At 44.5% G+C, this 14944-nt stretch overlaps 1 protein-coding gene across 4 annotated transcripts in view; it reads left to right on the forward strand.

Annotated features, from left to right (window-relative positions):
- Positions 1-2535: 2535 nt before the first annotated feature.
- Positions 2536-14944, forward strand: part of TMEM260 (transmembrane protein 260) — a 59578-nt gene continuing 47169 nt past the window's right edge. Inside the window, exons 1-3 of one of the 4 annotated variants that reach the window (XM_075926283.2) lie at positions 2536-2722; positions 13589-13620; positions 14359-14510. In XM_075926283.2, the coding sequence (XP_075782398.2) occupies positions 2614-2722; positions 13589-13620; positions 14359-14510 (293 nt within the window). In that variant the 5' untranslated portion in view covers positions 2536-2613. The remainder of the gene's footprint in view (positions 2723-13588; positions 13621-14358; positions 14511-14944) is intronic. The other 3 variants (XM_075926284.2, XM_075926282.2, XM_075926285.2) reach the window with 3 other exon arrangements.

Here is a 14944-nt window from a genome sequence, read left to right on the forward strand (position 1 = left end):
GTGCCCCTCAGAATTTGATATACAGAATTTCAATCATGTCAATCCTTAATCTTTTTTTAATGACTGCAAACCTAATTTTCCCAACGTCTCCACTTAGATTTAATCCATAAGACTGTTTATCATGCTCGTTACCCTCTTCTATACCTTTTGTCATTTGTATTCAAAAGCCTTTCTTTAATCTGCCTCAGTACTCCAGGTACGGCCTCACTAGTCTTTTGTACAATCCCATAATGATTTCTGCAGATGTGTTTTTATTCTTCTATCGATACCTCTCAGTATTCTATTTACTTTCCCTAACAACTACCACACAGTGAGCTGGTGTTTTGAATAGTCTGTACACTGTAACCTACAATCCATTCCTTGATCAGCGTTTTACCACATATGCCCATTCAAGGTGTTAAATCCTTAATACTGTATTTGTATAGTTTCTCAGCTGTTTAGTGGGTAAGATGCTCAAAGCAAAAATCCAAAACCACATTAATATGATCCTTGCTCTGAGGTCCTGATTCCATGCCTCCTAACAGTGATGCAACATATTGTTTTACTCCTGATTTACACAGGCGTATGTCAGATGAGAGGGACCTACCTTCTCTGCCTAAGTTCATGAACTGTATGTATAACAATCAGAGTGACAGGGGCAGCAAGAGGTAAACTGAAAGAGGAATGAAATGGGGGTGCTCTTTGTATGTTCCAAGATTAAGGGGCATCATAAAAAGTTTGAAATCAGGCTGGGGAAAGAAGACTGAGAAGTGCAGAAAACCAAAGAAAAGCTGTGCAAAGAGTCGAGCATATTGTGTTTTTATAACACCTACCACAATGGGGCCTTAATTCATCACTTGGAATCTGAGGTGCTACAGCCATAAAAATGGGGGGCTCGTCTACACTGGCCCCTTTTCCGGAAGGGGCATGTAAATTTCACCTATCGTCGTAGGGAAATGCGCGGGGGATTTAAATATCCCCCGCGGCATTTAAATAAAAATGTCCGCCGCTTTTTTCCGGCTTTTAAAAAAGCCGGAAAAGAGCGTCTACACTGGCCCCGATCCTCCGGAAAAAGCGCCCTTTTCCGGAGGCTCTTATTCCTACTTCAAAGTAGGAATAAGAGCCTCCGGAAAAGGGCACTTTTTCCGGAGGATCGGGGCCAGTGTAGACGCTCTTTTCCGGCTTTTTTAAAAGCCGGAAAAAAGCGGCGGACATTTTTATTTAAATGCCGCGGGGGATATTTAAATCCCCCGCGCATTTCCCTACGACGATAGGTGAAATTTACATGCCCCTTCCGGAAAAGGGGCCAGTGTAGACGAGCCCAAGGTGTATGACGTTGCTCAAACAGATGTTAGGGGTTTGATGCAGAGATTACAATGTGAGGTTTTGTAGACCGTGCTATGCAGGAATTCAGACCAAATCATCTTAATCGCCCCTTCTCCCTTTCTTCTTTAATCCCTGTCAATTCAATGACAAAGGGACAAAATAGACTTTTTCATTCTTCTTTGGGTTTCTAGGGTCTAATGTTTGACCATGACTTCAGGGCACACACTTGGAGAAGCTGACATGTCCTTCATTTGTGTGGCTGCTGCAAGTTTCCTTTGCTAGGCTTAGCATGCCAGCGGAAGGAAGGTGAGGACAGTGCACGTGCAGCTGCCTGAAGCCACTAGTGAGAGTTGAGTGAGGCACCGGGCCCAACTGCAAGCAAACCTCCTTCTATGGGTGCAGCTGTCTACTGTGCTATTGACTTCACCCTATATACCCCTTCTCCTGCCATTAACAGTAAAAGGGGGGAAGGAAGGAGGGATGTGGTCGGAGTGGTGGAAGAGGGTGATGCTCATGGCAGCAGTGGGTTGCTCTGATGGAAGGTGGGAGAGGAATGGCCCAGCAACGCCCTTCACCATGCACAGCTGCAAGGGTTGTGCCAGTAGCCCAGAGAGGACAAGGTGGCTGAGAGGAGCTGCACGCTCTAACGGCTGCAGGAGTGGCGCTCCTGAGGGCCCTGCTGCTGCGGGCGAGGGGGAGGCCGGTGGTGTGGTCAGTTGGGCACGCTTGGGTGTAAATCAGGGCCCAGCTCAGCCCCCTCCGCAGGCATGAGGGGCTGGCACAGCAGCTGGGAGGAGCCATGCCCCCAGCAGTGCATGTGCCAGGGACAGCTGTGCCATATGCCTGATTGGGCCAGAGCGGTACCCACGGCATCCCCTGAGCATCCCTACCCTGCGCCCTGGCTAGGCCTGAACTCACCTAGGCTCGCCCTGCGCCCCTCCCCCACTCTCCCCCTGCGCCCCTCCCCCACCTCCTTCCCTCCCACCCCTTCTCTCCTTACTCCAGCCTCCATCCTCCCCCTCCGAGATGGTTTCTCCCAGCCCCCCCCCCCCAGTGGTTTCTCCCGCCTGCAGTCCCTCTCACTACCAGAGAGGGCACCGGGCATAGCGGCATCCCCTCACCCTTCCTCCTTCCGACCGTACCAACACCGACGGGGGGCAGCAGGTGGAGCCAGGCTCGCACCACTCTACCGGTCCTTTGCCCCGCTGCGCACCCATCCCCCCCGCGCGGCCCGCCGCAGTGGATCCGCCCGCCCCGCCCCGCGGCTCTCCCGGAAGGAACGTTGCGCTGCCTGCCTGGAGGCGGCACATGGGTCCCCAGCCCGGCGGGGCGGCTGGTGTCGCCGGGGCGCTGGGCGCCGCCGTGGCTGCCGCGTACGCGGCCACGCTGCCGCCGTCCGTGCCCGGGGGAGACTCGGGTAACGTACCCAGCCCCCCCCCCCCCCCCCCCGCGACCCGGCCCTCGCCCTCCCGGGAGCTGCAGCTGGGCCAGTGACTCCTGCCCCGCCCGGGTCACCCCGCGCCCCAGCCCCCGGGGGGGGTCTTACTGTAGCGGCTGTGCCCCCCCCCTCCAGGTGTATCTCCAAGGGGAGAGACTGAACGAACCCCCCCTCCATACACACACCCCGCATGAGTGTGTGTGGGGGGGGGTACAACCTGCCCCCTCGCCCGCCCAGGTCTGTTTGGAGTCTGGGAAGGGCGGGCAAGCGAGTGGGGGAGAGCGGGAGACCCAAAACAACGAAGGAGTTTGGGGCAGCCGGTGCCAAAGCAGGAAGGGGAATTGAGCCCAAGGGTCAAAGTCTGGGTTCTGAATGGGGACACCGAACAGAAAACTTCAGATGCCCCGTTGGGTCCCTGTGTGCTGGATGGATGTGTTTGCAATACTGTTTCCAGAGAGGAGTTGATCAGAGGTTCCTAATCAGATTGGAAGGGCATATTGAGTAGGTCCTGCAGGAGGCCGGTCTGTTTCTGTTCCATATTTGTATCAATGATTTAAGTAACCTCAGGGAGAGTCCCTTGTAAAGTTTGCAGCTGTTGAGTGGTTGCAAGTGCTTTGGAAGCTTCAAAATGATCTGGGCAAACTGGAGAAAAGACTGAAGTAAATGGGGTGAAATTTAATAAGGACATATGCAAGGTACTCTACTTAGGAAGGAACTGTGAGTTGCAGTTCTACAAAATGGGAATTGACTACCTAGGAAGCAATACTGTAGAAGAGGATTTGATTATCCTAGTGCGGGGTTTCCCAACCTATGGGTCAGGACCCAAATATGGGTCACCATTACATTTCAAAAGGGTCGCCAAGTGTCTACCCAGGTGGCTTTTTGAATTGCCTTGGGTCACCAAGTTTTCCTGAAGTGTCAACATGGGTCCCCATTTGGAAAAGGTTGGGAACCGCTGTCCTAGTGGATCACGAGCTAACTATGAGTCAGTATAAGACTGATGGAAAACAAAGCACATATTAGTCTGGGATATATTAACAAGAGTGCTATAAGACGTGATAAATAATTCTTCTGCTTTCCTCTGTGCTGAAATGGCCTCAAATGGAATATTGTGTCCAGTTCTGGATGCCAGAAACAGGAAAGATGTGGACAAAATTGGTGAAAGCCCAGAGAAGAGCAACAAAAATGATTAAAGGTCTAGAAAATATGATCTATGAGGGCAGATTGAAAAAAAAAAATTGGGTTTGTTCTGTCTGGAGAAGAGAAGACTGCGGGGGACATGAAAACAGTTTTCAAGTACATAAAAAGTTGTAAGGAGATGGGGAGAAAATTATTCTCCTTATCCTCTGTTGATAGGACAAGAAGCAATGGGCTTAAATGGCAGCAAGGGCAGCATAGGTTGGACATTTAGAAAAACTTCATATCGGTGTAGTTAAACGGAAGAATAAATTGGTTCAGAAGGTTACGGAATCTACATCATTTGAGATTTTTTAACAGCAGGATAGACAAAAACCCATCAGGGATGGTCTGGAATGGATAATACTTAGTCCTGCCATGCGTATGGAGGACTGGGTTGGATAACCTCTTGAGGTCCTTTCCAGTCCTATGAGTCTATTAATCATTATTTGGAAATAAGAACATAAGAACGGCTGTACTGGGTCAGATCAAAGGTCCATCTAGCCCAGTATCCTGTCTGCCGACAGCGGCCAACATCAGGTGCCCCAGATAGGGTGGACCGAAGACAATGATCAAGCGATTTGTCTCCTGCCATCCTTCTCCAGCCTCTGACAAACAGAGGCCAGGGACACCATTTCTATCCCCTGGCTAATAGCCTTTTATGGACCTAACCTCCATGAAATTATCTAACTTCTCTTTAAACTCTGTTATAGTCCTAGCCTTCACAGTCTCCTCTGGCAAGGAGTTCCACAGGTTGACTACAGGCTGTGTGAAGAACTTTCTTTTATTAGTTTTAAACTAATCTGGCTATTAAATCGGAAGGGCCAAAAGAACAGGGATCAGCTGATTGAGGGGGACAACAGGAAACGGAGGGCAGGTCAGAGTTTCGCAATCAGGATTTTACAGAGAGACACTGAGCAGAGAACCCCGGGCAGCACCCACTGCCCTTTTACCGCAGGAGACACTTGGGGTGGAAATGAATGAGCAGAGGCTTTTCCCAGCAGGTGAGCATTGAGGCGAGTATATGCCAGTTGTTGCCCTACCAGGCCCAGGAGCGTCTCATGCCCGTCCCCTACTCTCCCCTAGCCGGGCAATAATGAGCAGTAACAGAAGTCTTAGGAAGACCACTGTCCAGTCTGTCTGTAGCCTGTCCATCTGCTTGTCCTGCCTCTTTTTAACTCGACTTCTCAGGGTGAGTGTTCACTTCCTCTGTGCCCAGTAGCTATGCTCTGTATCAGTGGAGGGAAGGTCTTGAAACCTGTCAAGATGCCAGCTTACTCTCTGAGGTTTATATTAGAACAGCACCCCCAACCATGCTGATTTCATGTGGCATCAGGTTTTGTGACATGTGTCTGCATCCGGTCTTTCAGTTAGGGATTTAGGAGGCAGCCTTGGGGGGGACAGTTTGTGTCCAAGGCCAGCTAGTGTCGCAAGCGGTATTGGACTGCTTGGGCTCTTGCTGTTTTGAGCATGCATTTGGCTACATTTGACATGGCAGCGTGTTGACCAGTCTGATTTGTTCTTCTAGTAGTAGAACTAGGCAAAGATGGGAAACAAGCTCCCTTCTTCTGCCGATAGGAAGGTAAAATGTCTTTTCCTCCTGTTCCTTAGGGAACTTGCAAATTGTAAGACTTGTCCTGCTTAAATTTCAGATTTGCGTGATACCTGTTGGATGGTATGATCATTACCTATGGCTAAGTCTGCACTGGTACTTTACTGTAACTTTCTGGCTTAGGGGTGTGAAAATACACACTCCTCACTTCCTCCCCCCTAAGTGCAGCATGTTCAACGCTGTAAAGCGCCTGAGTGAACCAGGCTGCTCTCCTTGTGCAGTTGGATTACAATGAGCACTGGGAGAGCCGTCTCCCCATGCTCGTGCAGTGGCCGCAAGTTCAGTTTAAACTCTTAAGCATAGACAAAGCGCAAAGGTACTTAGAGACGGATCTGCTTTCCCTTTCCCAGCCCATGACACAGCTGAGCAATTTATCAAGGCACTGTCTCTTAACCTCCGAATTCAAGAAGTTTCTTGTCTCAGTTTAAACTGTCATTGCCTCTTGTTGGAAATTGGGATTTAATTAAAGCAAGTAATTTTAGAACTGAAAACCAATTAGACCTATATTTTCATTTTAAATGATACTTTTTCACTTTTTTTCTAGATTTCTGGCCCATCGTCTTTGGGGTTTTTTTTAGTAACATATAACAATATTTCCTGCTTAATATGTGGATATTTTACATTGGCAGCATTACACAAACAAGTTTAAGGCAATATACTTTGCATAATTGCATACACTGAAACAACGTTAAATAGTGTTTCAAGTGATAGGTCCTTAAGGACTGTGTGAAAAATTGTGTTTTCTTTCTCCAAAGTCTTCCTAATAAAGTGCACATTTGGGTCCCTAGATATATGACATGCCTGTAAGTAATCTGCAGGGCTGTAATTTTAGTATACCAGCATTTAGAGACTCTGATTAGGACTGGGCCCCTGTAGTGCTAATGCCACAGAGTCCCTACCACAGAGAGTTTACAAACCACATTTAATGCAAGATGCAGTAAATGGGCAAACAATGGGGTGATGAAGGGAGAGACAGAATGGGGTACCAGTGTCATTTCATTGACTAGCTTGGGCACAACTTAATGACTTGTCATTCTACTAAATATTTTTTTTATTTTAAAAATCTTTCTTTATCGGTTTCCATTTTTAACTATATTATATGTTAATCTGGGATGAACAAAATATTTACAGTAATTACCTTTTCATCTTCTAAAATGATCCTTGCTGGGATACATTCCTGTCTTACCTTAAACGATGCCTCTGGATCTTCACTATAATGCATTTTTACAGTGTGCGGAAAAAGATCTGTGCTATTTTGATTGTGATCTTGCTCAGTTTTTATATCTAGGATACAAATAGGTATAACAAATGTGATATATGTCTCTCCGTGTCTGCTGAAGGTACAAGAAGTAATCAGCTTAATCTGTGGCAAGGTAGATTTAGGTTAGACTTTAGGAAATCTTTCTAACTCTAAGGATAGTTAAGTAGTGGATTAACAATGAGGAGTCCCTGTGGCACCCTTCCCCGCATTGTTTCAAAATAATAAGCGGAGCGTTCACGCTACGAAGCCCATTATTTTGAAAAAATAGTAGCCCAATGTCTGTCTGTAACGCTGAAATGCTGGCTGTTGCCTCTGGGGGGTGCTGTTGCCTGAAATGCTGGCTGTTCCCTCTGGGCGGCGCTGTTGCTGAAATGCTGGCTGTTCCCTCTGGGCGGTGCTGTTGCCTGAAATGCTGGCTGTTCCCTCTGGGCGGCTGTGTTGCATGGGGAGTGCGGGGCCCAAACGTTCGCTTGTACTGCTTGCTCCCCCGTGGCGGCCTGGCTGAGCGGGGCAGAAGTCAACCGAGCGCCACGGCGGGCGGGGAAGGGGGGCGGGGCGGTGATGTGCCGCGTGACAGTGGCTCCAGGCCCTGCCCCCTGACTGTGAACGTCACCACCCCGCCTCCCCCTTTGCCTCCCGCCGTGGCGCTCGGCTGACTTCTGCGCCCCTCAGCCAGGCCGCCGCGTGGGAGCAAGTGGCACAAGCGACCGTTTGGGCTTCATGCCCCCATGCAGCACAGGGAGTGCGGAGCCCAAACGGCCATTTGGGCTCCGCGGTCCCCTGAGTGAGAGGCAGGAGGGGGAGGAGAAGAGAAAGAGAGAGACGGAGAGAGAGAGGCAGGAGGCGGAGGAGAGCTGAGAGAGAGGGGGGGCGGAGACAGAAGGAGGAGGAGGAGAGAGAGAAAGAGACAGGGAGCGAGAGACCGGAGGCTCAGTAGAAAAGACCGACGTGGAGGAGAGACCTGAAAATCCCGTCTTATGACGGGCTAATTGGCTAGTTTTGAAATAACAGGCCAGTTATTTTGGAATCTGTACTCCTGCTTTCCTCAGGCAATAATGCTTATTTCGAAATAGTTATTTCAGAATGGCATTAATGTGGATGTTCTCCTGTTGCTTTTTTGAAATAACTACTCCCCAGAGTCATTCAAAGTAATTACTCCCCAGTTTCTTGGGGCTCTTAAGTTGAGGTAGCATGTCCACATTAACAGAGCCTGCCTCAGACTAATTTTGAAGTTCCCCTGTAGTGAGAACACGCTATTTCGATTTTGCTATTTCGAGAGTTATTTCAAATTTCATAGAATCATAGAACACTAGAACTGGAAGGGACCTTGAGAGGTCATTCAGTCCGGTTCCCTGCCCTCACGGCAGGACCAAATTTAGTTATTTCATAATAATTTCCTAGCGAAGACGTGCCCTTGCAGACCAACAATACTTCCTGATTAGACCATGAATTAAAATGACCGTAGTACCTTGGGCACTGAATACATCTTATGGGAAGTATATATAAAAAATAACATCTGAAATAAAACAAATGAGAAATGCTTGATTTTGTCCCTTAGATCTGTTTGCTCATCTGTTGTATTCATTTACTCCATTCCATGTCTTTTTAAGTTGTAAATATTTTTATATTGTAAGCTCTTCATAACAGGCCTTGTCCTTTTATTCGGTGCTTGTCTGATGCCTAGTACAATGGGGACCTGGTCTATGATTGGGGTTTGTAGGTAGTACCACAGTTCTGCTAATGATAACCTAATGCGATGATAACCTAATGCGTTATGGGCAGGGCTCGACAAATATGCTTATCTACTTGCCTATGGCGAGTAGATTTCAGCCGGTCGTCCCGTTCACTGGCGGCATGTACATGCGCAGTGCAGGTCTGGAGCATGCACGGTACGGGGCTGGTGAGTGGGTTTTCGCCGCAGTCGTCGAGCCCTGGTTATGGGTATGACTCTGCTGTGATGTGTCACAGCCTCGCTGTCCAGTGTAGTATGATTAGCTGTCCGTGATTACAAGAGGCCCTGATCTTCAATAAGAAGAGTGTTGCCGCCAAGATAGCCATAGGGAAATGCCTGCTTTACATTCAGAGGGTTGCCTTGTAATACTGCGAGAGAGAGTCCCGAAAGGCGGACTGATAGATTCCACTTGTAAGACAGAGACATAAGTGATGGTCTTTGCACGTGTGCTGGGGTTTGAGCAGTTGCAGAGACTGAATGACCCTGCGAGGCAGATAATGTGGGATGCGCTCCTGTAGTGTGCCCCTCCGGCTAGCTTCTCTTCTTTCCATTTCATTCTGAGTCAAGTACCAGTGACCCTCTCTGTGTCTGTTGGAGCTTCACTGCTAGATCTTGCTGGGTACTTGGTCATTTCCAGGCCCTCTCTTCCTAGCCTTCTAGACAGGCTTCCACTTAAAATATCTGACTAGGTGTATCTAGGGTTCTTCCACACCATGGCTCACTGGGAGGATCGTGCTTTCACTTTCCAAAATAGTGACTGATAGTGATAAACTGTAGCGGATTGAATCGATAAATGCAGTGCTACCATTGTGATAAGCACTTCTGCTTAAGGCCCAGGGCAGCTCCTTTACCCTTACTCCTGGACAAAAGAGTCCTTTGTAAATTTTGTCCCCTAGAATCTGGGCTCTAAGACCCTGACCCTGCAAACCCTGAACTTCAGTGGTAGGAATAGTTCCATTGAAGTCACGGGGATTATTCATGTAAGTAAAAGTGCGCATGTGTTTAAGTATTTGCAGGATTGGGGGCTAAGGCTGTATGTTGGTTTGAGAGACGGCCTAATATTAAAAAAAAAAAAAAACTGAATTAGAAATTATATATTTAAAAAAAATCCTTAAAGTATAGCTCCCAGAAAATGTAAATGCCAAGAATGACGTATTTATTTTCAGGGGCAGCTTTCTCAGAGTGTTTTGCCATTGCTGGTATTATAATAATAATAATAGCAAAGAGAGCAAATAAAATGTACAGTTCAAAAACTTCTGCAGACATTAAACCAATTTAAAAAGGATCATACTCAAGTTGAAAAGAACGTTTCTCCATTTCAGACAGCAGCGACAAACTTGGCTGGGGATAAATCAGTTTTCAGCGACTGTCAGATTTGCATCCTGAACAACTTTGGTGGGGAAGTCAAAATAGAGGGCCAAAAATGCATTTACACATAGATTTTGGGGGAACAAACTCTTAAAATTATATTCTAAGCCTTAAGACCCACCAAGCTGTCCTCTCTTTTTAAAGTCAATTAAATTTATATTAGTGTCACACATGCCCTGTTATGTCATATTAATACGTAGTGCTTTATAAACACTAATGCCTGCAACATGGCTTATTATCCTCATTCTGCGGATGAACAGGGAAACTGAAGAAGATAGATTAAATGGCTGATGATTTACTCAAGGTCACAGAATTAGGCAGGGTCAGAGGCCAGATTAGAATCAACAAGTAGCCCTGTGGCACTTTAGAGACTAACAAATATATATATAGAATCATGAGCTTTTGTGGGCAAAACCCACTTCTTCAGATGAACTTCAGGAGGCCACAGGCTCACTCGTTTTTAAAGTTACAGACTAATGCGGTTACCCCTTAGAGACAGATCAGAATCTGCTATTCCTGGCTCTTTGTCCTTTGTGCATACCTACAAATCACAGACCCTTAGTAGTTTATCAAGACTGGCACCATTTCCTTTGTCACTTTTGCACAGATCGGTGCATCAAGTGTGGTAGAAGTTTTGGTATGTGTGTTAATACTTTTTTTAAAAAGCTCTGTCGCAGTGCTTGAAAACTGACAGTGCCTTGCATCCTATAACTTTTAACATTGTTTTTTTTTGGTGGTTTACATAATAGGCATTGTAAATAAATATGTCACCCAATATTCTAGAAAGATTCAGTCGAGTCCCTATCCAATGAATATAGCTTGTGAGGTTGTTTCAGATGTTGCCCTATTCTTGGCTCCTGTGGCTGTGGCTTTAGCTACAGGTTAGTACAAAAATTGGCAACTGCCGGCTCTGTTGAGCCTGGTTTTACCTGCTGTTAATCTAACAAATTGGATTATGGCTAATTCAGCTTCTGTGCAGGTATGCAGTTATCGCAACCCCTTTAAAGTGGCAGGAAGCCTAATTCAGGGTTCCCCTTATTAGTGTGGCCTTTTGCTACATTCACAGAGATTGCTAATTCTGATCCTCATGACTCTCCCTTCCACGATGCAGTGTGCTCCACGTGGTTTGCAAAGGAAAACAAGGAGCCGTAGTCAAAACTAGGGATGTAAGCGACTAGTTGAGTAGTTGACTACCCGATAAGACTAGGCTTATCGGGTAGTCAAGTGACTAATCAACTAGTTGCTTTCTTCCCTGCCCCCCTTGCTGCCTCTGTAACAGAGGCAGCAACGGGGGGAGAGGAAGTGGGAGCCGGCTTAAAAGCTGGTTCCCCCCAGTACTGTCTCTGTGGTGTGTGGGGGGCAAGGGAGGCAGAGCCACAGCGGTCCCAGACCTGGCGTGAGCCAGGACGGCTCGGTCCCAGCTTGTGCGGGCCCCGGGAGCTATCCCTGCTGCAGCTCTGCAGTTTAAATATAGCTGCACACCAAACTTCGACTACATGTAAATTGCAGAGCCGCAGCGGGGGCAGTGAGCGACCCCACCCCCCATCGAGTAATTGGGTAGTCGATACAAATTGTATCGACTACACAATTAGCAAATTACCTGCTTCTTAACATCCTTAGTCAAAACTGGGTAATCACTTGGAAGAAATCACAGAGGTTCGCTATGCTAATGTGCCCTAGGCAGTAGTTACAAAAGCTTATGGCCAATACTGCCTGGATGGTGTGTACTGGGGTTTGCACTTTGCTTTCCAGCATGCCTTAATCTTGTTGCAGAGCGTTCACCTAGGAGGAATTTTTGCCTGAGATCTTTAATAATTTTTATGGAACAATAAAGCCAGTGGACACAAGGGGTAAAATCCTGTTACCACTGAAGTCAATAGCAAAATTCCTGTTATGTCATAATTCCACCTTAGGTCTCTACACCCACTCCCGTCTCTACCTACTAATTCTCTGCAGAAGCAAAGAGATAATCCTAGCTTCAGCAAGTTGCAGATAGGGGTGCATGCTATTGAGTATTCTAGAAGGCTCAGTTCCTCCGAGTTGCCCATTTGCATGCAGAATCAAGCCCTGCTTGCTTTCTTGGGTTTATAAAGCTCAGAAATGCCATAGCTGTATTGGTTAAATGAAATGTAGGGGATGAGCAAATTTCAAATTCCAACTGTGTGTTTTGTACAATTTATATTACATGGAAACTTTCCTAAAATAGAGTAGTAATAAAAATAGGACTTGCTTCATTGCACAACAAAACTTAAGGGCTCAGAGGTTTTTGTTAGCAGAGGCAGACCGTGGGGTTTTTTAAATGCTCTAGTTGAGATCCATAATTTTACAGCAGTGACTAGCAGGAAGTGTAAGTTGAATAGCATCTCTTTTTCCAATTGAGTGGTATATCTGTGTGTGTGTGTGTGTTTTTTTTTAAACTTTCTTGTGTAATTCTGATCTGTTATAGCATTATTTGGACACTAAAAATACTGTTATATACACTTAGCTGTTTGTATGGAAAAAAGCAATGCAATTCATACTGTGTTTGTATCATAGTATCATTTGGCCATACATACTCCAAGCACAAGCACCTTAAAATGTGTATAACAGAAATAATAATGACCAGTAATATTGAGTACAAGAGAGAAACTGCAACTCTCCATTGAAGAAAGGGAATAGACGTTAACGGCGTTAGTGATAGAAATGTAGCCGTGTTAGTCTGGTGTAGCTGAGACAAAATACAGGACTATGTAGCACTTTAAAGACTAACAATATGGTTTATTAGATGATGAGCTTTCGTGGGCCAGACCCACTTTCTCAGATCAAATAGTGGAAGAAAATTGTCACAATTTAGAATGTCAGGTAACAACCTGTCCAAGGAGACTTAAATCCTTGATGTTCCATTTAGTGACAGAATATTCCCATTAACTTTGAATTTTGTGACTCTTGTGTGGTTGCCTTTATATTGTTTAAATGTTTGTGTGTGTTAAATATATTGAACATAATGTTTGTAAAATGCTTCAATAATATAAAACACTGTGGAAGTGCTAAGTAGTATTATGCTAACACAATTCCTTTCTTGTTTTTTTTAAATCACAGAAAATGCAAACAAATACAAAGTCTAAACTATATTATATAATGATGCTGTTAGCTGAGTTTAAAATCTAAGAGCAACAGAGTTACATTTTTAAATAAATAATGCTCCAATTTCAAATCGCATCATGCTGTCGCTGCTCTCCTAAATAAACTGATACAGGCATACACATACAATGATTATTTTTGCCCTATTTAAAAATATAAAGCTGTATTTTTTTGTTCATGAGAAATAACCAGATTGTTAAGAAATAATGCAATATAAACTATACAAACTCTAATACTATTTTCCCTGAAAGATATTGCAACAAGCAATCCCATTTTTTTTTAAAATAATGCCTGTAACTTGAATACATCAGGCCATTCTTTAATGAAGCCTACCTATACCTTTACTTATCTATCCATACTAGTCTTGCAAAAAAAACATACAAAAGATATTTTGTGCAACGACATCAGAGGGAGAAAATATTCTTAGAAAATTTCATGCTGTTAAATCTCTACAGATTTACAGTTTTATCCAGTCAAATTAATGCAAAACCCCAATGCAAGCATTTGGATTTTGAAAACTTTGGAGGAGTGTCATTTCCTAATAGTAATTATTGGTTTTACATTATTTTTTCACAGGGGAGCTGATCACAGCCGCATATGAGCTTGGAGTAAGTATTAGTTTTATTGTTTAATCAATGCTCTCATTAACAGTTTTAGGAATTAAGGAAGTTTAATTAAGCATGGAGTAAAGTAGATTAATTTATTTTCAAACCACAGTTTTTACTAACTTATAAGTACAGCACGCGACAATTTACTTCAAGTTTTAAATCCAATTAAACTAAATTATAAAGCAAAGGCTTTACTGTATATACAGTAGCTGGCTTATTATCAACCCAAATTTTGTATAAGCTGGGGAGAATAAAATAAATCGGGTTAACAATTTTAATAAGTTTTATTATTTAATAAACTTTATTATGGTGCATGATCCCTTTAGGCAAGACCTTAGGACTGTCAGCATGGTGGTAATCCGATAGCAGTGTGGTCTTTCAACTTGCTAACCAATAAAATAGTTCAGAATTTGCTTTTTAAAAACAGCCTTTTGAATGACCCTAATATACTGTGACCCCATACAACAAGCAGTTTAAGAAATCATAATGAAATGTGTCACCTCTTTTCTAAGCGAGTCATTATTATGGGTGATGTGTGTAGCCAAATCGACTAAAGAAAATATTTGCTAAGTTAAAATTGGCACAAAAAGATTGTTACAGAGAAGCTTCTGTTCAAAGACTCTAGTTAATGGTGAGATAGACCCTAGTGTACAATACCAGGCTAATGAAGAAGATACTTAGAATGTCATTGCAATTTTTACTTCAGCTGTTGTGAACTTGCTACTGGTTTGTTCATAGGTTGCCCATCCTCCTGGTTACCCTTTGTTCACTCTGCTGGCCAAACTGGTAATTGGTCTGTTCCCTTTTGGTTCCATTGCCTACCGAGTAAATCTTCTTTGTGGCTTATTGGGAGCAGCTGCAGCATCCTTGTTTTATTATACAGTTTTCAGGTAAAGTAGTTACTAGTATTATTTTTTTCTCCTGGCTATCTTCCACCTCTTGGAAAGTTGGGTTAGATTAACCAGCAGTACCTCCTTGCCTTTTTAACCACATTTTATGCCTTATGTTTTGAACTGTAATAAATTCACTTGAATCAGCTAACAATAGTTTAATCTAAATTGGCCTAGGTTCCTCCACAAAAATATCCTTTGAAAAAAATCCATCTTTCTTCTTAAGTTTTTCAGTCTGATAATTACAAATCAATCACCGATCAGTTTAACTAACCAGAACTAATGAAGTTTGTCATTATATAAAGATGCAGATGGTCTGTTTAAATTAACAAGATGAGCTTTACCTATGGGTAAACTGTAAATTTAATTTAATTGCTTGTATTAGAGGCTATGGGCAGGCTAGTGCCTGTCCTTGGTACCTGATTTGTCTTCAT

Source organism: Pelodiscus sinensis, chromosome 5, assembly GCF_052426305.1.
Source record: "Pelodiscus sinensis isolate ZL-2025 chromosome 5, ASM5242630v1, whole genome shotgun sequence".
NCBI classification, from domain to species: Eukaryota; Metazoa; Chordata; order Testudines; family Trionychidae; genus Pelodiscus; species Pelodiscus sinensis.